This window comes from Abrus precatorius, unplaced genomic scaffold, assembly GCF_003935025.1.
Source record: "Abrus precatorius isolate BTA unplaced genomic scaffold, Abrus_2018 Scaffold6, whole genome shotgun sequence".
NCBI lineage: Eukaryota > Viridiplantae > Streptophyta > Magnoliopsida > Fabales > Fabaceae > Abrus > Abrus precatorius.
In genome coordinates, this window is record NW_020874406.1 from 25,732,074 (window position 1) to 25,748,218 (window position 16,145).

The following is a 16,145-nucleotide window of genomic DNA, read 5'->3' on the forward strand; positions in this document are numbered from 1 at the left end:
TATTAGAACTCATTAAAGCTCGATTCGCATCATTATGCTCGATAAAAGGAATGAGGGAAGCTCCAATAGAAAAATATTGGAAGGGAAAAATACCTCGAAGATGAACCTGTTCCCATGCAATAGTAAGAAATTCTTGACGGTATCGAGCTGGAACAATTTATACGTAGTTATTATTATTATATTAAATATTAATAGCCTATTATTAAAAATATAAATATTTTTAAATTCTTAAAATAATAGAATAAACGATTTAATGATAATATAAGATGTCTTTTTAAGTTTATATGCATGATAATAAATATTATTTTTTATAAAAATTACTATATTTTTATAATAAAATATTTTATTTTTAGTCTTGAGCATTTTTTAGATAAAATTATATTTATTTTGTATAAAAACTTGTTTTAAATATCAAACTAATACATAAATTTTACTCTCTTTTTTCACTCTATTAACCTAGCCACTCTCTCCTGTGTTTACTTTCATTCGTCTCTTTTTCTTCCTAATACTTTCGGTTGTTGTTGCATGTTTAAAATTCACAAAAATAAAATATGTTTTAATATACAAATTGTAATTTATAATATAAAAAAGTTTAAATAGACTAATAGAATTCACATCCTCTTCCATCATAAGAAAATTAGATGTGAAATTATATTTTTTTTAAGATTCATTTATACAAATTTTTTAAAATTAACTTAAAAATCATGTAAATAAAAATAGAATTGGACTTACAATTTTTACTACAATAAAAGAAGATCGAGATACAACTCAATACGAATCTAAACTCATCAGAAATCATCACCTCTCTCACTCTCTGTCTTGTTTTCTTAGTTTTTATCATTGCTTTTTTATAAGATTTGGATCTTTTTTTCCAGACGTTGTTTGAGTGGTTTTAATTGCAGGTCGTAGAAATCAAGGGGCATACAATGCACTCCTCAATCGTACTGAAATAAGTATATATTTGAAGGTTTATGATTTTTTTTTTCTCATAAATTCTTAAAAGTATCTTCTAATTACTGTTTCTAAATAATTTTTAATTTAAAATTTAATATTATATCATAACTGTTCTTTTTTTTCGAAATATTGTCTTTACTTTCACTAGCTCCATTTCTATTCATCATCTTGAAGCGTTTTCCTTCCTTCAGTCATTTTTATTTGCTGGCACTGTGTATTCGACAGTAGATATACTTTTAGCTCCCACCACTTAATTGAAATAAATTAGTACCGCAAACATATGGATTTACAAAGAAGCTTTGTCGTAATTTGTTAATTTCCCTGTTCATATGTTTCATTCTGACGTATCTCAGATAACTGCAATAGTAACCTCTACACAGTACAAATGCCTATTGAATGGGTTTAGATTATAATATAATTGTCCTATATTCAAGCTTTATGTGTGCTATGCAAACTTTAGCCATATCGTTTTACGGTTGTAGTTAGAAGGTTTTACACTAACAACAAATTTGAAGCACGTGTTTGTTTTGACAAAAAAAAAAAACAATAAAAATATTAAATTGATTAAATAAACTTTATTGGTCTAAATGGCATTAAATGTTCCTCAAACCTCTAGGAATGAGAGCAAGCACCGGATAAAAAAAAAGTAATGCTATATTAATTCATTAAAATGTCTCTTTGTATATTAAACAAGCATGTTCAAATTTTATTATTTTATTACAATTTTTAAATACGTTTGTTTTAACATTATATTATTTTTATTGTTGTGATAAATTGTTATACTATTTTTACAATTTATGTAATTTATTTTTTAATATTAATTTTATATAAAGTTATTTTAAATAATGTTATTTTAAAGATTTATTTACATGTATTTTTTCTTAAAAATATCATAAATATTCATGATTATCCATGAATAGTTTTACTTAGTATATCCATTTAACTATTATCTAACAAGTAGTCGTACAAGTATAAAATAAATATAGGATAAATTTTCACTTACAAATATGTGTGACTGGTCTTATTACTGTTTGTTCTGCCCCCATTTCGTTGACATCCCATCAAACTCCATCATGCACTGAATCTGGAGTGAAAAATTAAAATCGTCTTTTTCAGTATTTTTGTTAGTATGATGTATATTTTAAAAAAATTACTTAAATAAACAGTAATTGTAATATTTTTCTTAAATGAGCATTGTTTAGAAATTGATTTTTGTTAGAGTTAGATGGAAAATGAAGAGTTCGTAGTCATTTATGTTTAAAAGCTTTTAAATGAGAAAGAAGATTCATAAAACCTCAAAAAAATTTATAATCATATATTTTAAGTTTTGATTGACAAAATTCACTTTAAAAGCTCATTTGGTACATAGAAGATTTAACATTTAAAAGTATAATTATAATTATAATTTCATTAAAATTAGAATTGATTCAAAATTATATTTTTACTTTTGGCATACTCAAATAATTAGAATATAAAATTATAATTCTAAGTTAAAATCAAATTTTATAGTGTGATGTAAAATCTAAATTTTTCAAAAATAATTTAATTTTTTATTAAAATTTTATTTAATTACTTATTTAAAAATAATATGTTGATTAAAAATACAAAATGATTATTAAATAAATTATTAAAGATGATAACTTAATATTTTTAAAAAAAAATTATGACATAGTAAGTTTATTTTTTATTTAATTTGTTATTAAAATTTAAAATTATATTATAAACTATCATTTTCATAAATTAGATGAAAATATACGAATGTTCACAAATATAATTTAATTCTTAAAATTGAAAATATAAATTGAATATAAGTGCAAAACTCTCATTCTGAGATGATAAGGTAAAATAAGGAAAAACATTGCAATAGATTATTCTACTTTTACATGATAAATACCATGTAGTCCTCTTCGGTTAAATATTATAAAGCTAAATAAAACTTGTTTAATAAAATGTAATTGATTATATCAATTTTCATCAATCTCATTATATAATCACCTCAAAAGCGTACTCTTTACTATATCTTTATTACTTTGTTGCAACTAGTACTAATTTTCTCTTTTCTGTTTCTCTTATACTCTTAATAATTCTTAAATTATTTTTTAATATTTCCTCTCACGTTTAACAATTCAATAAAAGTATCAAATAATTTATTTTACAATTAACATAAACATTATAGTTTATAACAAATTAAAAAGTGTTACAATATAGTTTAGAATAGCAATATAACACAGTCACCTAAATATATTAAACATGTAACAAATTGTAAAAAAGAGAAAGAAAAAAAGATGTAAAAAGAAGAAGATTAGGAAGAACAAGATAAAGAAAAATAGAGAAAAATTATTTTTATTAATAATCAATGTAAAACGAAAAATAAGAGAATGAAGAAAAATAAAAGACCATAAGAAAACAAGTGGTATTAATAATCAATCGTAATAGTAAAAATAAAAAGAGACAAAAATACAGAAATAATAAGAGAACAAAAAAAATAGAAAGAAAGATGTATAGGAAAATGAGAAAACAAACAAAGAAAGAGGGAAAAAGTATTTAAAAAAAAGTATCTAAATAAGAATAAAAACTACGAAGACGATAAACCATAAGGAAAGAGGAGGCACCATATGTAAGAGTGTATATGTAAATTATAATTCAAATTCATAAGACATAGATTAGGAATCAAAGTGGGTGAAATTCAATTATCATAGTTTCCATTAAATTATAATTCCCATCTTAGATAGTGATTCAAATATGATAATTAAAATTTCAAAATCTAATTTTAATTTCAACGTCAAATTTCATTCTCAATTTTATACACCAAACGAATATTAATTTATTTTTTATTTCCCTCTCTTCTCTTGTCTTTTAAATATTTTCTTCTTGTATCTTTCAAAACTATCAAACCAAGTTTTAAAATCTAAACTTGACAATTTAATATATCCAAAGTAATTATATATATATATATATATATATATATATATATATATATAGTTTAAAACTACAAGTACATCATTTTAAATGATTTATTTTATTTGAATTAAGAACCTTAGTAGTAAGAAAATATTATTATTTAATTTTTTTTTATCACACACAATACTCATACAAAATGGACTTAAGAAAAATTAAACATGTATTATATAACTTAATGATAAAAATTAGGAATTTTTATTTCTATTTATAAGAAACATTAAAATATATAAATGTTATAACTGTCGATTTATCTTCAAAATTATCGTTTTGATTATTGATATTCAAGTACTACTTTGGGTGACTTCTAACTATTTGTGACTGAATCATGTAATAGCATTACAAAAGACAAATTTGTCTTTTCAAATTGTTAACCAAGCTATGGTAGCAAAACCTTAATATTTTTGGTCAACAAAATAATTAGTAGTATTTTAAAGCAACTCCGTCTTTTTGACCGATAGTGCTGAGGCCCAAAAAGACAATACGCGGCTACAAAGCCCAAAAGACAGCAGATAATCAAAAGTGCTTTAAGCAGTTTCACTTTTGGTATTGAATTATTTTTTTATACAAACTACTGTATTAATCTACAGGCCCATTTTTCGGTGAGGCCCAAGCAATAATAATACCTAAATGAAATCTGAGCCGTCCAATTATGAATCGAAGGTTACTTTAAAACCCAGCACTAACCCTAACTCTTGTCTCCGCCATTTCCCTAGCTGCGTGTGACCAAGCCTCAGGTACCTCTAACCTCTGTCCTTCCTCTTAGTGTTGCAGATCTTCATTTTGCAGAGTATTTTCCGTGTTAAGTTTCCGCGACACTGCTTTATTATCGATTTTACTTGCTCTAAATTTCGCGTCTTTTTTTGCTATAGAAAATCAATTATTCTCGTCTTTACATTATTTGCTTTCTAGATACATAATGTTTGGGCTTCAATTGGACGTTCAGCCGTTGTAGTTTCCGATTTTGTGCTCTTTTTGCTCTGGGTTTCAGATGTTAGATTTTTTAACTATTATTGTTATGGATGATGTAAGACGCTGTAAATTGCTTTGCTTTTGAGTACGTCTTGTGATATATATACCTCTTTCTACGAGATTAGTCTCCTGAGCTGTGACATATATTTCCTCATTGTCCCATAAGAAAATTGTTGCTGTGAGCAATATGTGTATTCAGCTAACGAGACGCAAATTTTATTCTATGTACAATGATATTTGTATGGTAATGTTTCTTATTATTTTAAAACTTTATTTGATAAATGCATTAATATTGTGAAAGAATGACTGTTTATTGTAGATTTCCGCTTGGTTAGATAGATCAGTATGATATGTGTGCTTTGTGAATGATATTTTTCTATTAGCTATCTTTTGCTTATACTTTTGGTGTTAATGCTTTCTCATTTGTTATTGTCATTGACCTTTATAGGTAAGCAGGTAAGCCATGGTTAAGCATAACAATGTTATTCCCAACGGACACTTCCGTAAACATTGGCAAAACTATGTGAAGACATGGTTCAATCAGCCAGCAAGGAAGACAAGAAGACGGTTGGGTAATTTAATGTTTTCTTTATAGTTCAAAGCTTCTTATTAGTACTTATTATGTGTTAGTTCTTTTTATTAAATAAAGTTAGCATGATTCAGTTTCACTGGTTTCTTTATTTCTTTGATATGTTGATGTTTCTGCATTATTCAGCTCGTCAGAAAAAAGCTGTTAAGATTTTCCCCAGACCTACCGCCGGACCTCTTAGACCTATCGTTCATGGACAGACTTTGAAGTACAACATGAAAGTGAGGGCTGGCAGAGGGTTCTCTCTTGAAGAACTTAAGGTAAAATTTGTTCCATTGCCTGTCTTGGTTGTAGGGTATTTTGGTGTTGTCATGTGTAATTGTCATCCAGCTTGAGAATTGGTCATCTTAGTTATGTTGAGGTACTAAATATGATCGCTCTCTGCATAATGTACACTTTCTTTGCTTGTACAGTTATACTCCACTGAACACAATAATGACAAATTATTTGGTCTGAATTTTATTTTCGGAAATATCCTCATAACTGATGCATTACATCTGTAAAATGTTGGGAGTTCTTTTTGTACTTTATCTTTTTGATAGCATGTATCTTCTGGTTTTCATCATAGGCTGCTGGTATCCCCAAAAAACTAGCTCCAACTATTGGAATTGCAGTTGATCATCGCCGCAAGAACCGTTCTTTGGAGAGTTTGCAAGCTAATGTGCAGAGGCTGAAAACATACAAGGCCAAGTTGGTTGTGTTCCCAAGACGGGCACGCAAGGTCAAGGTAATACAAATGTCCAATTATTCTTTTTGGTTTGTGTGTTTTTTTTTTTTTTCATTTTGAAATCATCCTTGCAGTGCTAAAGAGGAAAACGGAGAATATATTGGACTTTCATCTTATTTCTTTGTTTTTTATAGGCTGGTGATTCTACTCCTGAGGAACTTGCAAATGCCACTCAAGTTCAGGGATCATACTTGCCTATTGTGAGGGAGAAGCCATCTGTTGAGCTTGTAAAGGTTACAGATGACATGAAGGCATTTAAGGCTTATTACAAGCTTCGCCTTGAACGCACCAACAAACGCCATTATGGTGCCAGACTGAAAAAGGCTGCTGAAGCCGAAAAGGAAGAGAAAAAGTGATAACCTTGAGAAGTGTTTAAGTTTTTAGTTCATCAATATAATAGTTGTATGACAATTTTTTATTGAAATTAGCTTTATTAAGAACATGTTTAGTCTAAAACATGGATCGCATCACCTATTATTATTTTGTGAACTGTTATTCAAGTTTGTTGGTTTAAACTAGCGATCTGTTTTGTCTGGATCATTTGGTGGATTTTGTTCAGGCTGTTTTTGGAATTTTTATTATGGTTATTATTATTATTGCCTATTAGCCAAATTTTCTAGTATTCAGAATGCTTTCAAGGTGGATTGCGATTTTTTGAGAGGAGCCAATCATATAATTTTTTAAATATATTTTATTTTGTTAAAATAGAAAAAATTGAATACTTGAGTTCGGAAAAATGTACACTGAAAAAATTTTCTTCAGTAGAGAATTTTTGCAACTGAAAGGTGAAATTTCACACTTATGGATGGTTTTCTAGTCTGTCTGTATTCTCTTGATGGTCATTAGTTTGTGTTCAACATACAGGTGTTTAGTTTTAAAACTTTTATCATAATCTAGGTGTGACTGGGTTAAAAAATATTTTAATTCATTTTTTATTGTTTTAATTTTTTTACATAAATATGTAAAATAATAGAAGGTGCCATTCTAAAAATAAAAGTAAATTGCCTCGTTTTTTTGAAACTTAACAACTCTTTAGTTTTCATAAATTTTTATCTGAAATTCAAATTTATACATCTGGATTTTGGTACATAATTATGATTTTTCAAGTTTTTAATTTTTAAAAATTTAAATCTTTTTATATGAAGGATTATTTTATAAATCTTATTATAAAATTAATTAGAAAAATGAAATGTATCATAATAAAGTTTATCAAAAGACTTATTAAAATAATTTAAAAAATGCGTATAAAAATTATAAATTATGAAACTTATTGATTAAAGTAAATTTTTTATTTGAAGTTTCTTAAATTTAAATGTAAAATTTATTAAATAAATATAAAAAGAGTGACTTTAAAATTTAAACAATTTTTATATTAGGTCAAAAAAATATAAAAGTTATAAATTATTTAATCGTTGACTTAATAAGTACTTTTAATGATAAATAATGTTATATAATGTTATATATCATGTACATATATACACATATACAGCAATTTTATAATAAGTTAATTTATTTTTATTATTAAATGTAATAATTTTTTTTAAAACATCAATATTTTATTAAAAATAGAATCAAACTATAAAGAGTACTCTAACATGCAATTTTTATTGTTACATGTAATAGTTAATTGTATTTTTTTAAAAATTAAGTATTTTTAGTATTATATTTATTATTCAATAAATGTTGTGTTAATATTGTTATTTGCTTGATAAAATCATGTAATTTTTTTAAAAAAGTATTTAACATAAAAATATTTTCTAAAGATATATTTTCATTCAATTAATTCATATATTTGACATATTGAAAATTTATTTTTCTCTTTACCAAAAAGTTACATTACTTTTTACGCATTTGACTATTCAAATTTTATTTATAATTTTGATTTTAAAATGTTATTATTTAAATTAAATTGTATATATTAATGCACTGTACAATAATCTTTAAATTTAAGTAATCTTAGAAAGAAAATTCAAGTTTTTTGGCAACAAAAGACTAAGGATATATTTTTAAGTAAAAATAAATAAAAATTATCTTTTTATTTATTGATTACATGACTTTTAAAATTATTATAATCTTAATCACTGTTAATTTGAATATGATATTTAAATTTGATACATATTTTAATTTATATTTAAAAATTTAAAATTTGTTTTACTTATTTATATGTTGATATAATAGAAAATTTGTTACAGATGATAAAAATATTTGTTAACTTATTTAAATTTAAAGATATCCCTATTATATTAGTGGATACTTTTTAGTTTATTGCTAAGAAATTTTTAAAAAATACAGTTATTCGGGGTAATTTAATAATATTTTGAAAAAAAATCTTTAACTAGTGTTTTAATCACTAATTAGCTAGCATTTGTCTATTTTAAATTAAGTAAATGATTAACTTATGAGCTGCAAATAATCAGTTTCATTTAATTATTATCCTAATATCAAAACTGTTAAAAACATATTAAATGCATCCACCTGCGAAATTTATGGCTTTTTAATGAGTGTGTGGAATATGCTTGCGTTACATAGGCGCATACGACATCCGCTGCGTTTATAAGTGCACTTCGAACGTATCGCTCATCATCTTCTACAAATAACAAAGATCCAACTATTAGATCAATCTCTCTCTGTCTCCCAACCAAAACAGACATGGGTTTGAAGGTATGTCTCCTTAATCTTTGTGCTTTCCTATGTTTCTACCTTTATTTTTCATCCTGTACACTTCATATAATCAATTATGATCATATAGATAATATGTTTTATACACACCAAACAATTTCACTCATGTTTTGTGCTCTTTTTTTTATGGGTTTCTCTCTTTTGTATGTCTTCTGCTGTGGTTTTTCAGATCCCTGACAGTGTTTAATTTGTTATGGCGTGATGAATTTCTGTGAAAAAAAAAAGGAGCTTTTTTCTTTGTTTTGATAAAGAGATTGATGGGTCTGTTTTGTGGTCTAAGAGAGTAATATCAATTGGAATTGTTAATCCCAAAATCAATGCTTTCCCCGGACTTCGATAGTCATGTTTTCCTTTATGAATAAAGAAAATTAATCAACACTAGTAACTTCTCTGTGCATTCTTCTAGATTTTATCGGTGGTTCATGTGAGAAAATATCTTCGCAACAGGAATCCCTTGATCTGAAGTTTTTCGGGTAGGATTTATGATGCTGATTAAGCTTTTTGCTGGGATCGATTGTTCTTTTGTGGATCAGCTAATAAAGTACACTTAAATTAAATTAGAAAATTGTAAAGGGAATTATATATTCAGTCGTTCCTGGTTATATTCATAGAACAATGCTTTTAGCAACTATTTGACCAAAATGTAGAAAGGACCTGGTTGTTCCAAGACTACATGCTAAATCTTTAGGCAGGGATGTTAAATCTGTTCTCTATAATAACAAGGGTTATTGTTGAAGTAATTTACTTTGTATTGGAATCTTATGTTTTGAATTTTGAACTAGTTTTATACTTCTATGCTTGGTGTTGTGCTTAAAAAAATTGACATCATCTCTCACACTCACTGGAACATGGTCATGCAGGAGGATTTTGACCAGTATGCTGAGAAAGCCAAGACTTTGCCAGAGAGCACCACAAATGAAAACAAGCTTATCCTTTATGGATTGTATAAGCAAGCCACTGTTGGACCTGTCAACACCAGTGAGTACTTTTGTGTTAACAAATAATAAATCATGTCTTTGACTTTTGAATTCTCTCTACCACCTTTCCCGCAACGAGGGGCGGGATATCTTTAATATTAAAATGCGTGTGAAGTAATACTAGTACTTTTGGTGTTCTCCAATAATAATTAAAGTTTCACCTATGAGATGCATAATGAAGGTTGTCATTAATGATCAACACACTGGCATCAAAGGTTAATGAATCTCTAATTCTAATTAGAGAACAGTACTAAAAGTATCAATGATACTTTATTTAATTTTTATCCTTTTTTAATTGTTCTCCCTTTTCTGGATCCATAATGATTATTCTTGCTGAATATCTTTATGATTTACAGGCCGTCCTGGAATGTTCAACATGAGGGACAGAGCTAAATGGGATGCATGGAAAGCTGTTGAAGGTGGAAAAAAAGTTAACTTTATTAATTTGTATTCGTCTTAATACTTTTATATTTTCTCAGACCTTAAAATTCTTTTTGGCAGTGAAATCCCAGGAGGAAGCAATGAACGATTACATCACTAAGGTGAAACAACTGCTGGAAGAAGCTGGCCTTGCTGTCTGACAACATTGTGATGTCTTGCTTTCTGATTCTGTTTTAGAAATTCTCAAGTGTTTGGAAATAAACAATGGCAGTGTTTGGAACTCTATTATATAATCTTATTTATTCCTGATGAATTAGATATGTTGCTTTGGGTTCAGTTAATTGTGTCACTGTTATGAAATGCCTGTAGACAGATGCAATGGAGACAAATTTTCTATATAGTATAATTAAAACTATTTCAACTTTTGATTTAAGTTGCTTGATCTGGCGCTTTGGCTTTCTGCTCTCAATGATATGAATCTGAATTTCATTAGATGCTCGAGTTTGCTTGACTATGTTCAGGCACTACATGCCCTCCTATTAGAACAACATACACGATACACTTGATTGTTCTGTAACTCATAAATAAGTGCATGTGTAAATTTACCCTCCATTGTTCATGGTGGTATATCATGTTAAAATGCATTTTAACGTAATTTTAGTCAATTTTTTAAAACACTTGCGTTATGTTCCATGTCACAAAGATTTATCTAAACGTGCGTAATTTTGAATGGTACCAAAATAACTTCTATATTTAGAACGTGTCCATACTGTTTAATGCAAAACAAAATAGCAGTAATCTGTCTGGCTTAACGTACTTTAGTATAAAGAAAACAAATAAGGTTTATTTTCAGTGAAAAATAATATTTCCAATTTGCGTTAGATAAATACATAAAGTTGATATGCAAATGATTTTCACACCATAGATAAAATAAAGTGCCTGTTTGGAAAACTATTGCCACACCAGCATCAGAATTTTTTTTAAAATTCAACGATGCTAAAGAGTGTTGCATGATTTTCTCTTAACAGGCTCAATAAGCAAGTCCTTTAAAGGAAGATTTTGGAGGAGAAGGAAGGAGAGGATAAAATTTACTATTTTAAATAAATATATTTAAAATTAATATTTTTTAAAAATAAAAAATATACATTAATATATTAAAAAAAACTTAATTTATTAATAATATATTTATTATTATAAATAATTTTTTTAATTTAAAATTAAAAAATATGGTCAAACTAATAAAGTAAAAAAAAGTAAAACTTCCTTTGCAATGAAATTTTCAAGGGCATAATTCTATTTAAGTGCAAAAAAACAGGCTGTAAATCTGATAGTAGCATTTGTTGTTTCAACATAATCTTAACGTTTTCTTTAGAATTTCAGGTAGAAAATTAAGTGTTGTTTGAAATTCACGTTTAAATCACCTTTACTGCTTTTAACTTCTGCGTTATATCCACGATTACTAAATTTATACCGTTTATTTTATTTTCTAAACTTTACAAAATTAATAAAATATATAAAAAAAATAAAAAGTTGAAGGCGACACGGACACTATCTTAAATGCAACCACTATCCATACTAATATTTATTGATTACTCTGGTCCCATGCTTCCTTAAATCTCATACATGTTTTTTATTTAATTTGAGCGGTCTGGTAATATCAAACATTTATAATTTATTTTAACAGTCTAAAAATAATGTTTTTACTGAAAAATAAATTGATATTTTTTATAATTTTAATAAATAAAAAGTAATGTTGTCAATACTAACACATTCTATTATTGACCAAAATTTATTAAAAACTACAAAAATTATATAAGTTTCACACTTAAATTAATGTTTTTCCTAACCTTATTTATCAGTTATAAAAATTATTTCTCTTGACAAATTTTAACAAATCAAGTTAAATTTAAGTATGTATAAAATAAGTAAAATATAGATTTTTGTGAACTAAATTTATATTGAGCTTGATTGAGTTAAGAAGACTAAAAATTTAAGTATTGTATTTTATCAAATAAATTTTTACTAATCCGATGAACAAAGTCATTTTATTTGCTGAAAAACAATTCAGGGTTATTGGATTGTGTTGCCAGCTCCATTATTATTGTTCTTAAATGGAACGGCAATAGTAGTTGGCGAAGTAAAGCTCTTATGAGTCTGATGAAGATATGGAATGCACATGCATTCCTCATTCATCCATCACACATCCACATCACAAATAATGGTCAATTTTATTTGTGACTTCAGTTCTAAGAGATTTTTATCTCTAATTAAGTTTTGTTTCTGAAATAATTACTCGAGCCATTTTAAAAAGAATTGGGGTCTTTTGAATAAATAATGTACAATTTAAAGAATAAAATATAGTTATAATTATTAATTAAAAAAATTAAGAATAGAATCAAAGGCTATATCTATGTGATTTTAAGATTATGGTGATTGATGCATGATAACCCCTAATTTGCTTAACTCTAGTGCAATAATATTAAATATTTATTATACTTTTTTAAACTAATTTTTTAAAAGATTTTTCTATACCAATATAAATTTAAAATTTTTTATATTTAATTTAAATCTTTTATTTAACTTACATCTAACATTATATCTAACATCTAATATTTAGTGAAATAATATATTATAATTTATTAGATATAAATTAAATTAAAGACTCATTTTAAGTATAAGAGTTTTTAAAATTATATTAATATAAAAATATCATGTCTTATATATAATTATTAATTATATAAAATATTATATAATTAATTTTATTAAATAAAATAATTATAAAAATAAAATATTTTAGTGAAATAGTAATAAATAATGATATAATTTAAGTAGACCCTCACAGGTCACCACACCAGCAAGTACGTAATTTAATAACCTTAACGTTGCGTGCAAAAATATCTCATTTGCCATCCACTGCTTTTATTAATAACTACACGATGTGATATGATGCTGAATACAATGACGTTTTATGTGAATACAGGAAATTGACGGACCCAGAATTTCCCTAAACCCTAAATTCTCTGCATTCGATTTTATATTTATTATAATAGGTTTAGCATTGTTTTATTATATATTATTAATTTTATTATCACTAATTACTTAATTCAACTGGTAAAAGATATTTTAATTTAATAATTGTCATTTTAAGTTTAAGTATAACTTTATTGAATATTCAAATGAAAAGTTATTTGTAAAAAATTCACATGTAAAATTTTATATTTATTTTCTTAACAAATATTCTTAAACACATTTTAAGAAAACTATATTTATTTCATTCATTCTTTTTTCTATTTTTTTCCAACCTCTTTAATTAATAGTTGGTTGATATATTTTATAAAGCATTTTTTTTAAATAGTTATTTTAAATAACTACAAATTTTTCTATTGATAGTTTTTTTTACTAGGTTATAAACTTATAATTAATTAATTAGAAGGGGAGGAGAGGTGATTTTATTTCTAACCTTATTTATCACTCATAAAAAAATATTTGAAACAAATCATTAGTCTAAAAACGACTTACATACATAACAGACGTATCAAATAGAAGAATATTTTTTATTTAAAAATAAGATAAACAAATTTAATTACTAAATTTTATTATGAATAATTAAAATCAAAATACACAAATTATATAAATTGTTAAATTTTAAAATATTGTATTCTCTGATTTTTATATAAAAATAAATTCTCTCGTCAAACATATATGTTCCAACATATCTTTGAAGATATATAAAAAAAATTATATAGTTTAATGATAACTATTCACTCATCCTTAAAATATAGTAAATCAATGAAATTTATTACGAAGGATATTGTGGTTGCATATCACATTACATGTATTGAGGAGTTAAAATAGCACTTAAAAGAAGAAACCATCTCAAAATATATAAAACTATTTGTAATTTGAATAATAATAATAATAATAATAATGTATATTCACTTTCTACAAATTCAACATATATACCCTTCAAAAGATGACATGTTTACAAGTCGAATAACTTAATTATTTCAAAAGCAAAATAATGATAAATAAGTTTATTAAATATTATAATTACAGTAGCATTGCTTGGTGCAGCTGATGAATGAATTTCCCGGCCGTCACAGACTTTTCAAACTGCAAAACAGCTCAGGGTCAATATCCAAAAGAGAAGGGAAGCAACACACTCTTTGTAATATATCTTTTACTGTTAGTTATAATTTATTAAAAGTTACAAAATTATGTTTGTTTTACTTTTTCTTTATTTCTAATTTGTTTTATATATTTTTTAATTTTTAATAAATTTTAGTTAACAATCAATAGTAGGAAAGTGAAGAATACATTAAAGAGAGTTTCTTTCTATCAGACATTAAACAAAGCATAGGCGGGTTATTGATTTTGCCAGTGTTTCCTTAAAAACTACAAATCTCAATGGTAGCAATGCAACACAGCCTACTTCACCGTCGTATCACAAACTCACTATGGGCAACCCCAAACTGAGCCATATCTATGCTGTGATCATGATTAGAGTGAAGCATCTCAAGAGAAGGCGTGGCACTGGCACGGCAAACGGGGCAACTTGAGTGTGAACTGAGCCAGATATCAATGCATGGTACGTGGAAATAGTGCAGGCACTCGGGCATAGTCCTCAACTCCTCACCTTCCTCAAAATCTCCCAAACAAACCGCACACGTGTCACCTTCATCACCATCACCTGAAACATTATCAACTTTCTTTTTATGGTATTTGTGGGTTGGAATCATTTGTGGCTGTGTTGCGAAGGAAGTGGTTGTGGTTATTGTTGGAAGTGGGTGTTGTTGTTGTGATGGGTTTTGGTCTGTGATGATGCGCTTGTTGCATAAGAAGGTAGCTATGATTTGGTACGTTGAGACCACAAAAGCTGCTGAACCCATGGCAATTAGTATGACAATAACGTTGTTGGCGAAGGAGTGTCCATCGTCATCGTCCATGGATCAACGATTGTGTAAGAGATAGAAGAAATGATAGCAGTGAAATATCGATATGGATTGAGCTTTGAAAAAAGTGTCAAAGCCGGCTAAGTTCCATGGACTTGTGCCAATAAATTTGCCCATTTGGTGGCGGTGAATGCAAGAGCATTGTTAAATATTTAATGAAATAATGGATTCCTTCTTATTAATCTTTTTGTGTCTTTTTCTTGATTTGGTAAAGACATATAAATGGGATTAATTACAATTGATATGGAATTCATGACAGAGAGTGGGAGGGGGAAAAACCAGAAGCAACGAGGGTAACGATGATTTTCCATTTTCAAACAGTCTTTTAATATAGGCGAATACTGCTCAGTCTTCTTAAGTAAAAAATTTTATTAAAAAATGTTATTAATGTGTTCTTATTATAATTTGCAGCATATATAAACGTCGAACATTTTAATCATTAAAATCTTAAAAATATCATATTGATCTTTAATTATTATATCTATCTATCTATCATTTTAATCATTTGAATCATATGTTGTGAATACAAAATAACAAAATATTGTAAGTGACATGTATAATGCATTGTATGAGAAAAAAGTTTTACATATTTTTTTTAAATTATTATTCATCCAACATTTTAATTTTTTATTTTTGAAATATTTCATTTATCTATTATATTTCTTTTTCTTTATTTTTTTTAACATTATCATCATTTACATTTTTCATCACCATTATTCTTGATAAATTCAAAATCTTGAAGCTTTCTTTGAATATTCAAAGGTGACATATCTTCTTCCATTAGAAACTTAACTTCACTAAAAAAAATTTCCTTAATTTCACTCAAACTTGATATCTTCTTCGAGGGTCTATTTTTGCCGTATATAATTTAGTTTACTTGGATTAGAGTTCAAATCAACTCAACGGAAATGAGTGATTGAGGAGAAAAGTAGTTTTTTTCTATTTCTTGCAATAAA

The 16,145-nt window shown here is 26.5% G+C and overlaps 3 protein-coding genes across 4 annotated transcripts; 2 read left to right on the top strand and 1 right to left on the bottom strand.

The window, feature by feature from the left end:
• The first annotated feature begins 4,568 nt into the window (after positions 1–4,568).
• On the top strand, positions 4,569–6,808 carry LOC113868879 (60S ribosomal protein L13-1). The gene is made up of 5 exons (XM_027504846.1): positions 4,569–4,649; positions 5,333–5,456; positions 5,600–5,733; positions 6,042–6,200; positions 6,335–6,808. The coding sequence occupies exons 2-5, from the start codon at positions 5,348–5,350 to the stop codon at positions 6,554–6,556; spliced, it is 624 nt and encodes a 207-aa protein (XP_027360647.1). The 5' UTR covers positions 4,569–4,649; positions 5,333–5,347; the 3' UTR covers positions 6,557–6,808.
• A 1,890-nt stretch (positions 6,809–8,698) lies between these two features.
• LOC113869711 (acyl-CoA-binding protein) lies at positions 8,699–10,666 on the top strand. 2 transcript variants are annotated; one of them, XM_027506166.1, is made up of 4 exons: positions 8,699–8,861; positions 9,740–9,857; positions 10,213–10,275; positions 10,358–10,666. In XM_027506166.1, exons 1-4 carry the CDS (start codon positions 8,850–8,852, stop codon positions 10,435–10,437), a joined length of 273 nt encoding a protein of 90 aa, XP_027361967.1. In that variant the 5' UTR covers positions 8,699–8,849; the 3' UTR covers positions 10,438–10,666. The 2 variants fall into 2 exon arrangements, with proteins under 2 accessions (XP_027361967.1, XP_027361968.1); XM_027506167.1 differs by lacking the exon at positions 8,699–8,861 and having other exon boundaries at positions 9,728–9,857; positions 10,358–10,616.
• A 4,004-nt stretch (positions 10,667–14,670) lies between these two features.
• LOC113870478 (RING-H2 finger protein ATL52-like) lies at positions 14,671–15,183 on the bottom strand. The gene has a single exon (XM_027507068.1). It carries the CDS (start codon positions 15,181–15,183, stop codon positions 14,671–14,673), a length of 513 nt encoding a protein of 170 aa, XP_027362869.1.
• Positions 15,184–16,145: the final 962 nt, after the last annotated feature.

What these genes read in the sequence shown, in the direction of transcription:
- LOC113868879 (XM_027504846.1), top strand. Translation starts at nt 5,348, where the DNA reads ATGGTTAAGCATAACAATGTTATTCCCAACGGACACTTCCGTAAACAT. An exon ending in GAAGACAAGAAGACGGTTGG is followed by an intron (nt 5,457 to 5,599) that starts GTAATTTAATGT and finishes TGCATTATTCAG; the next exon opens with CTCGTCAGAAAAAAGCTGTT. An exon ending in TCTCTCTTGAAGAACTTAAG is followed by an intron (nt 5,734 to 6,041) that starts GTAAAATTTGTT and finishes TTTTCATCATAG; the next exon opens with GCTGCTGGTATCCCCAAAAA.
- LOC113869711 (XM_027506166.1), top strand. An exon ending in TGTTGGACCTGTCAACACCA is followed by an intron (nt 9,858 to 10,212) that starts GTGAGTACTTTT and finishes TATGATTTACAG; the next exon opens with GCCGTCCTGGAATGTTCAAC. An exon ending in TGCATGGAAAGCTGTTGAAG is followed by an intron (nt 10,276 to 10,357) that starts GTGGAAAAAAAG and finishes TCTTTTTGGCAG; the next exon opens with TGAAATCCCAGGAGGAAGCA.
- LOC113870478 (XM_027507068.1), bottom strand. Translation starts at nt 15,183, where the DNA reads ATGGACGATGACGATGGACACTCCTTCGCCAACAACGTTATTGTCATA.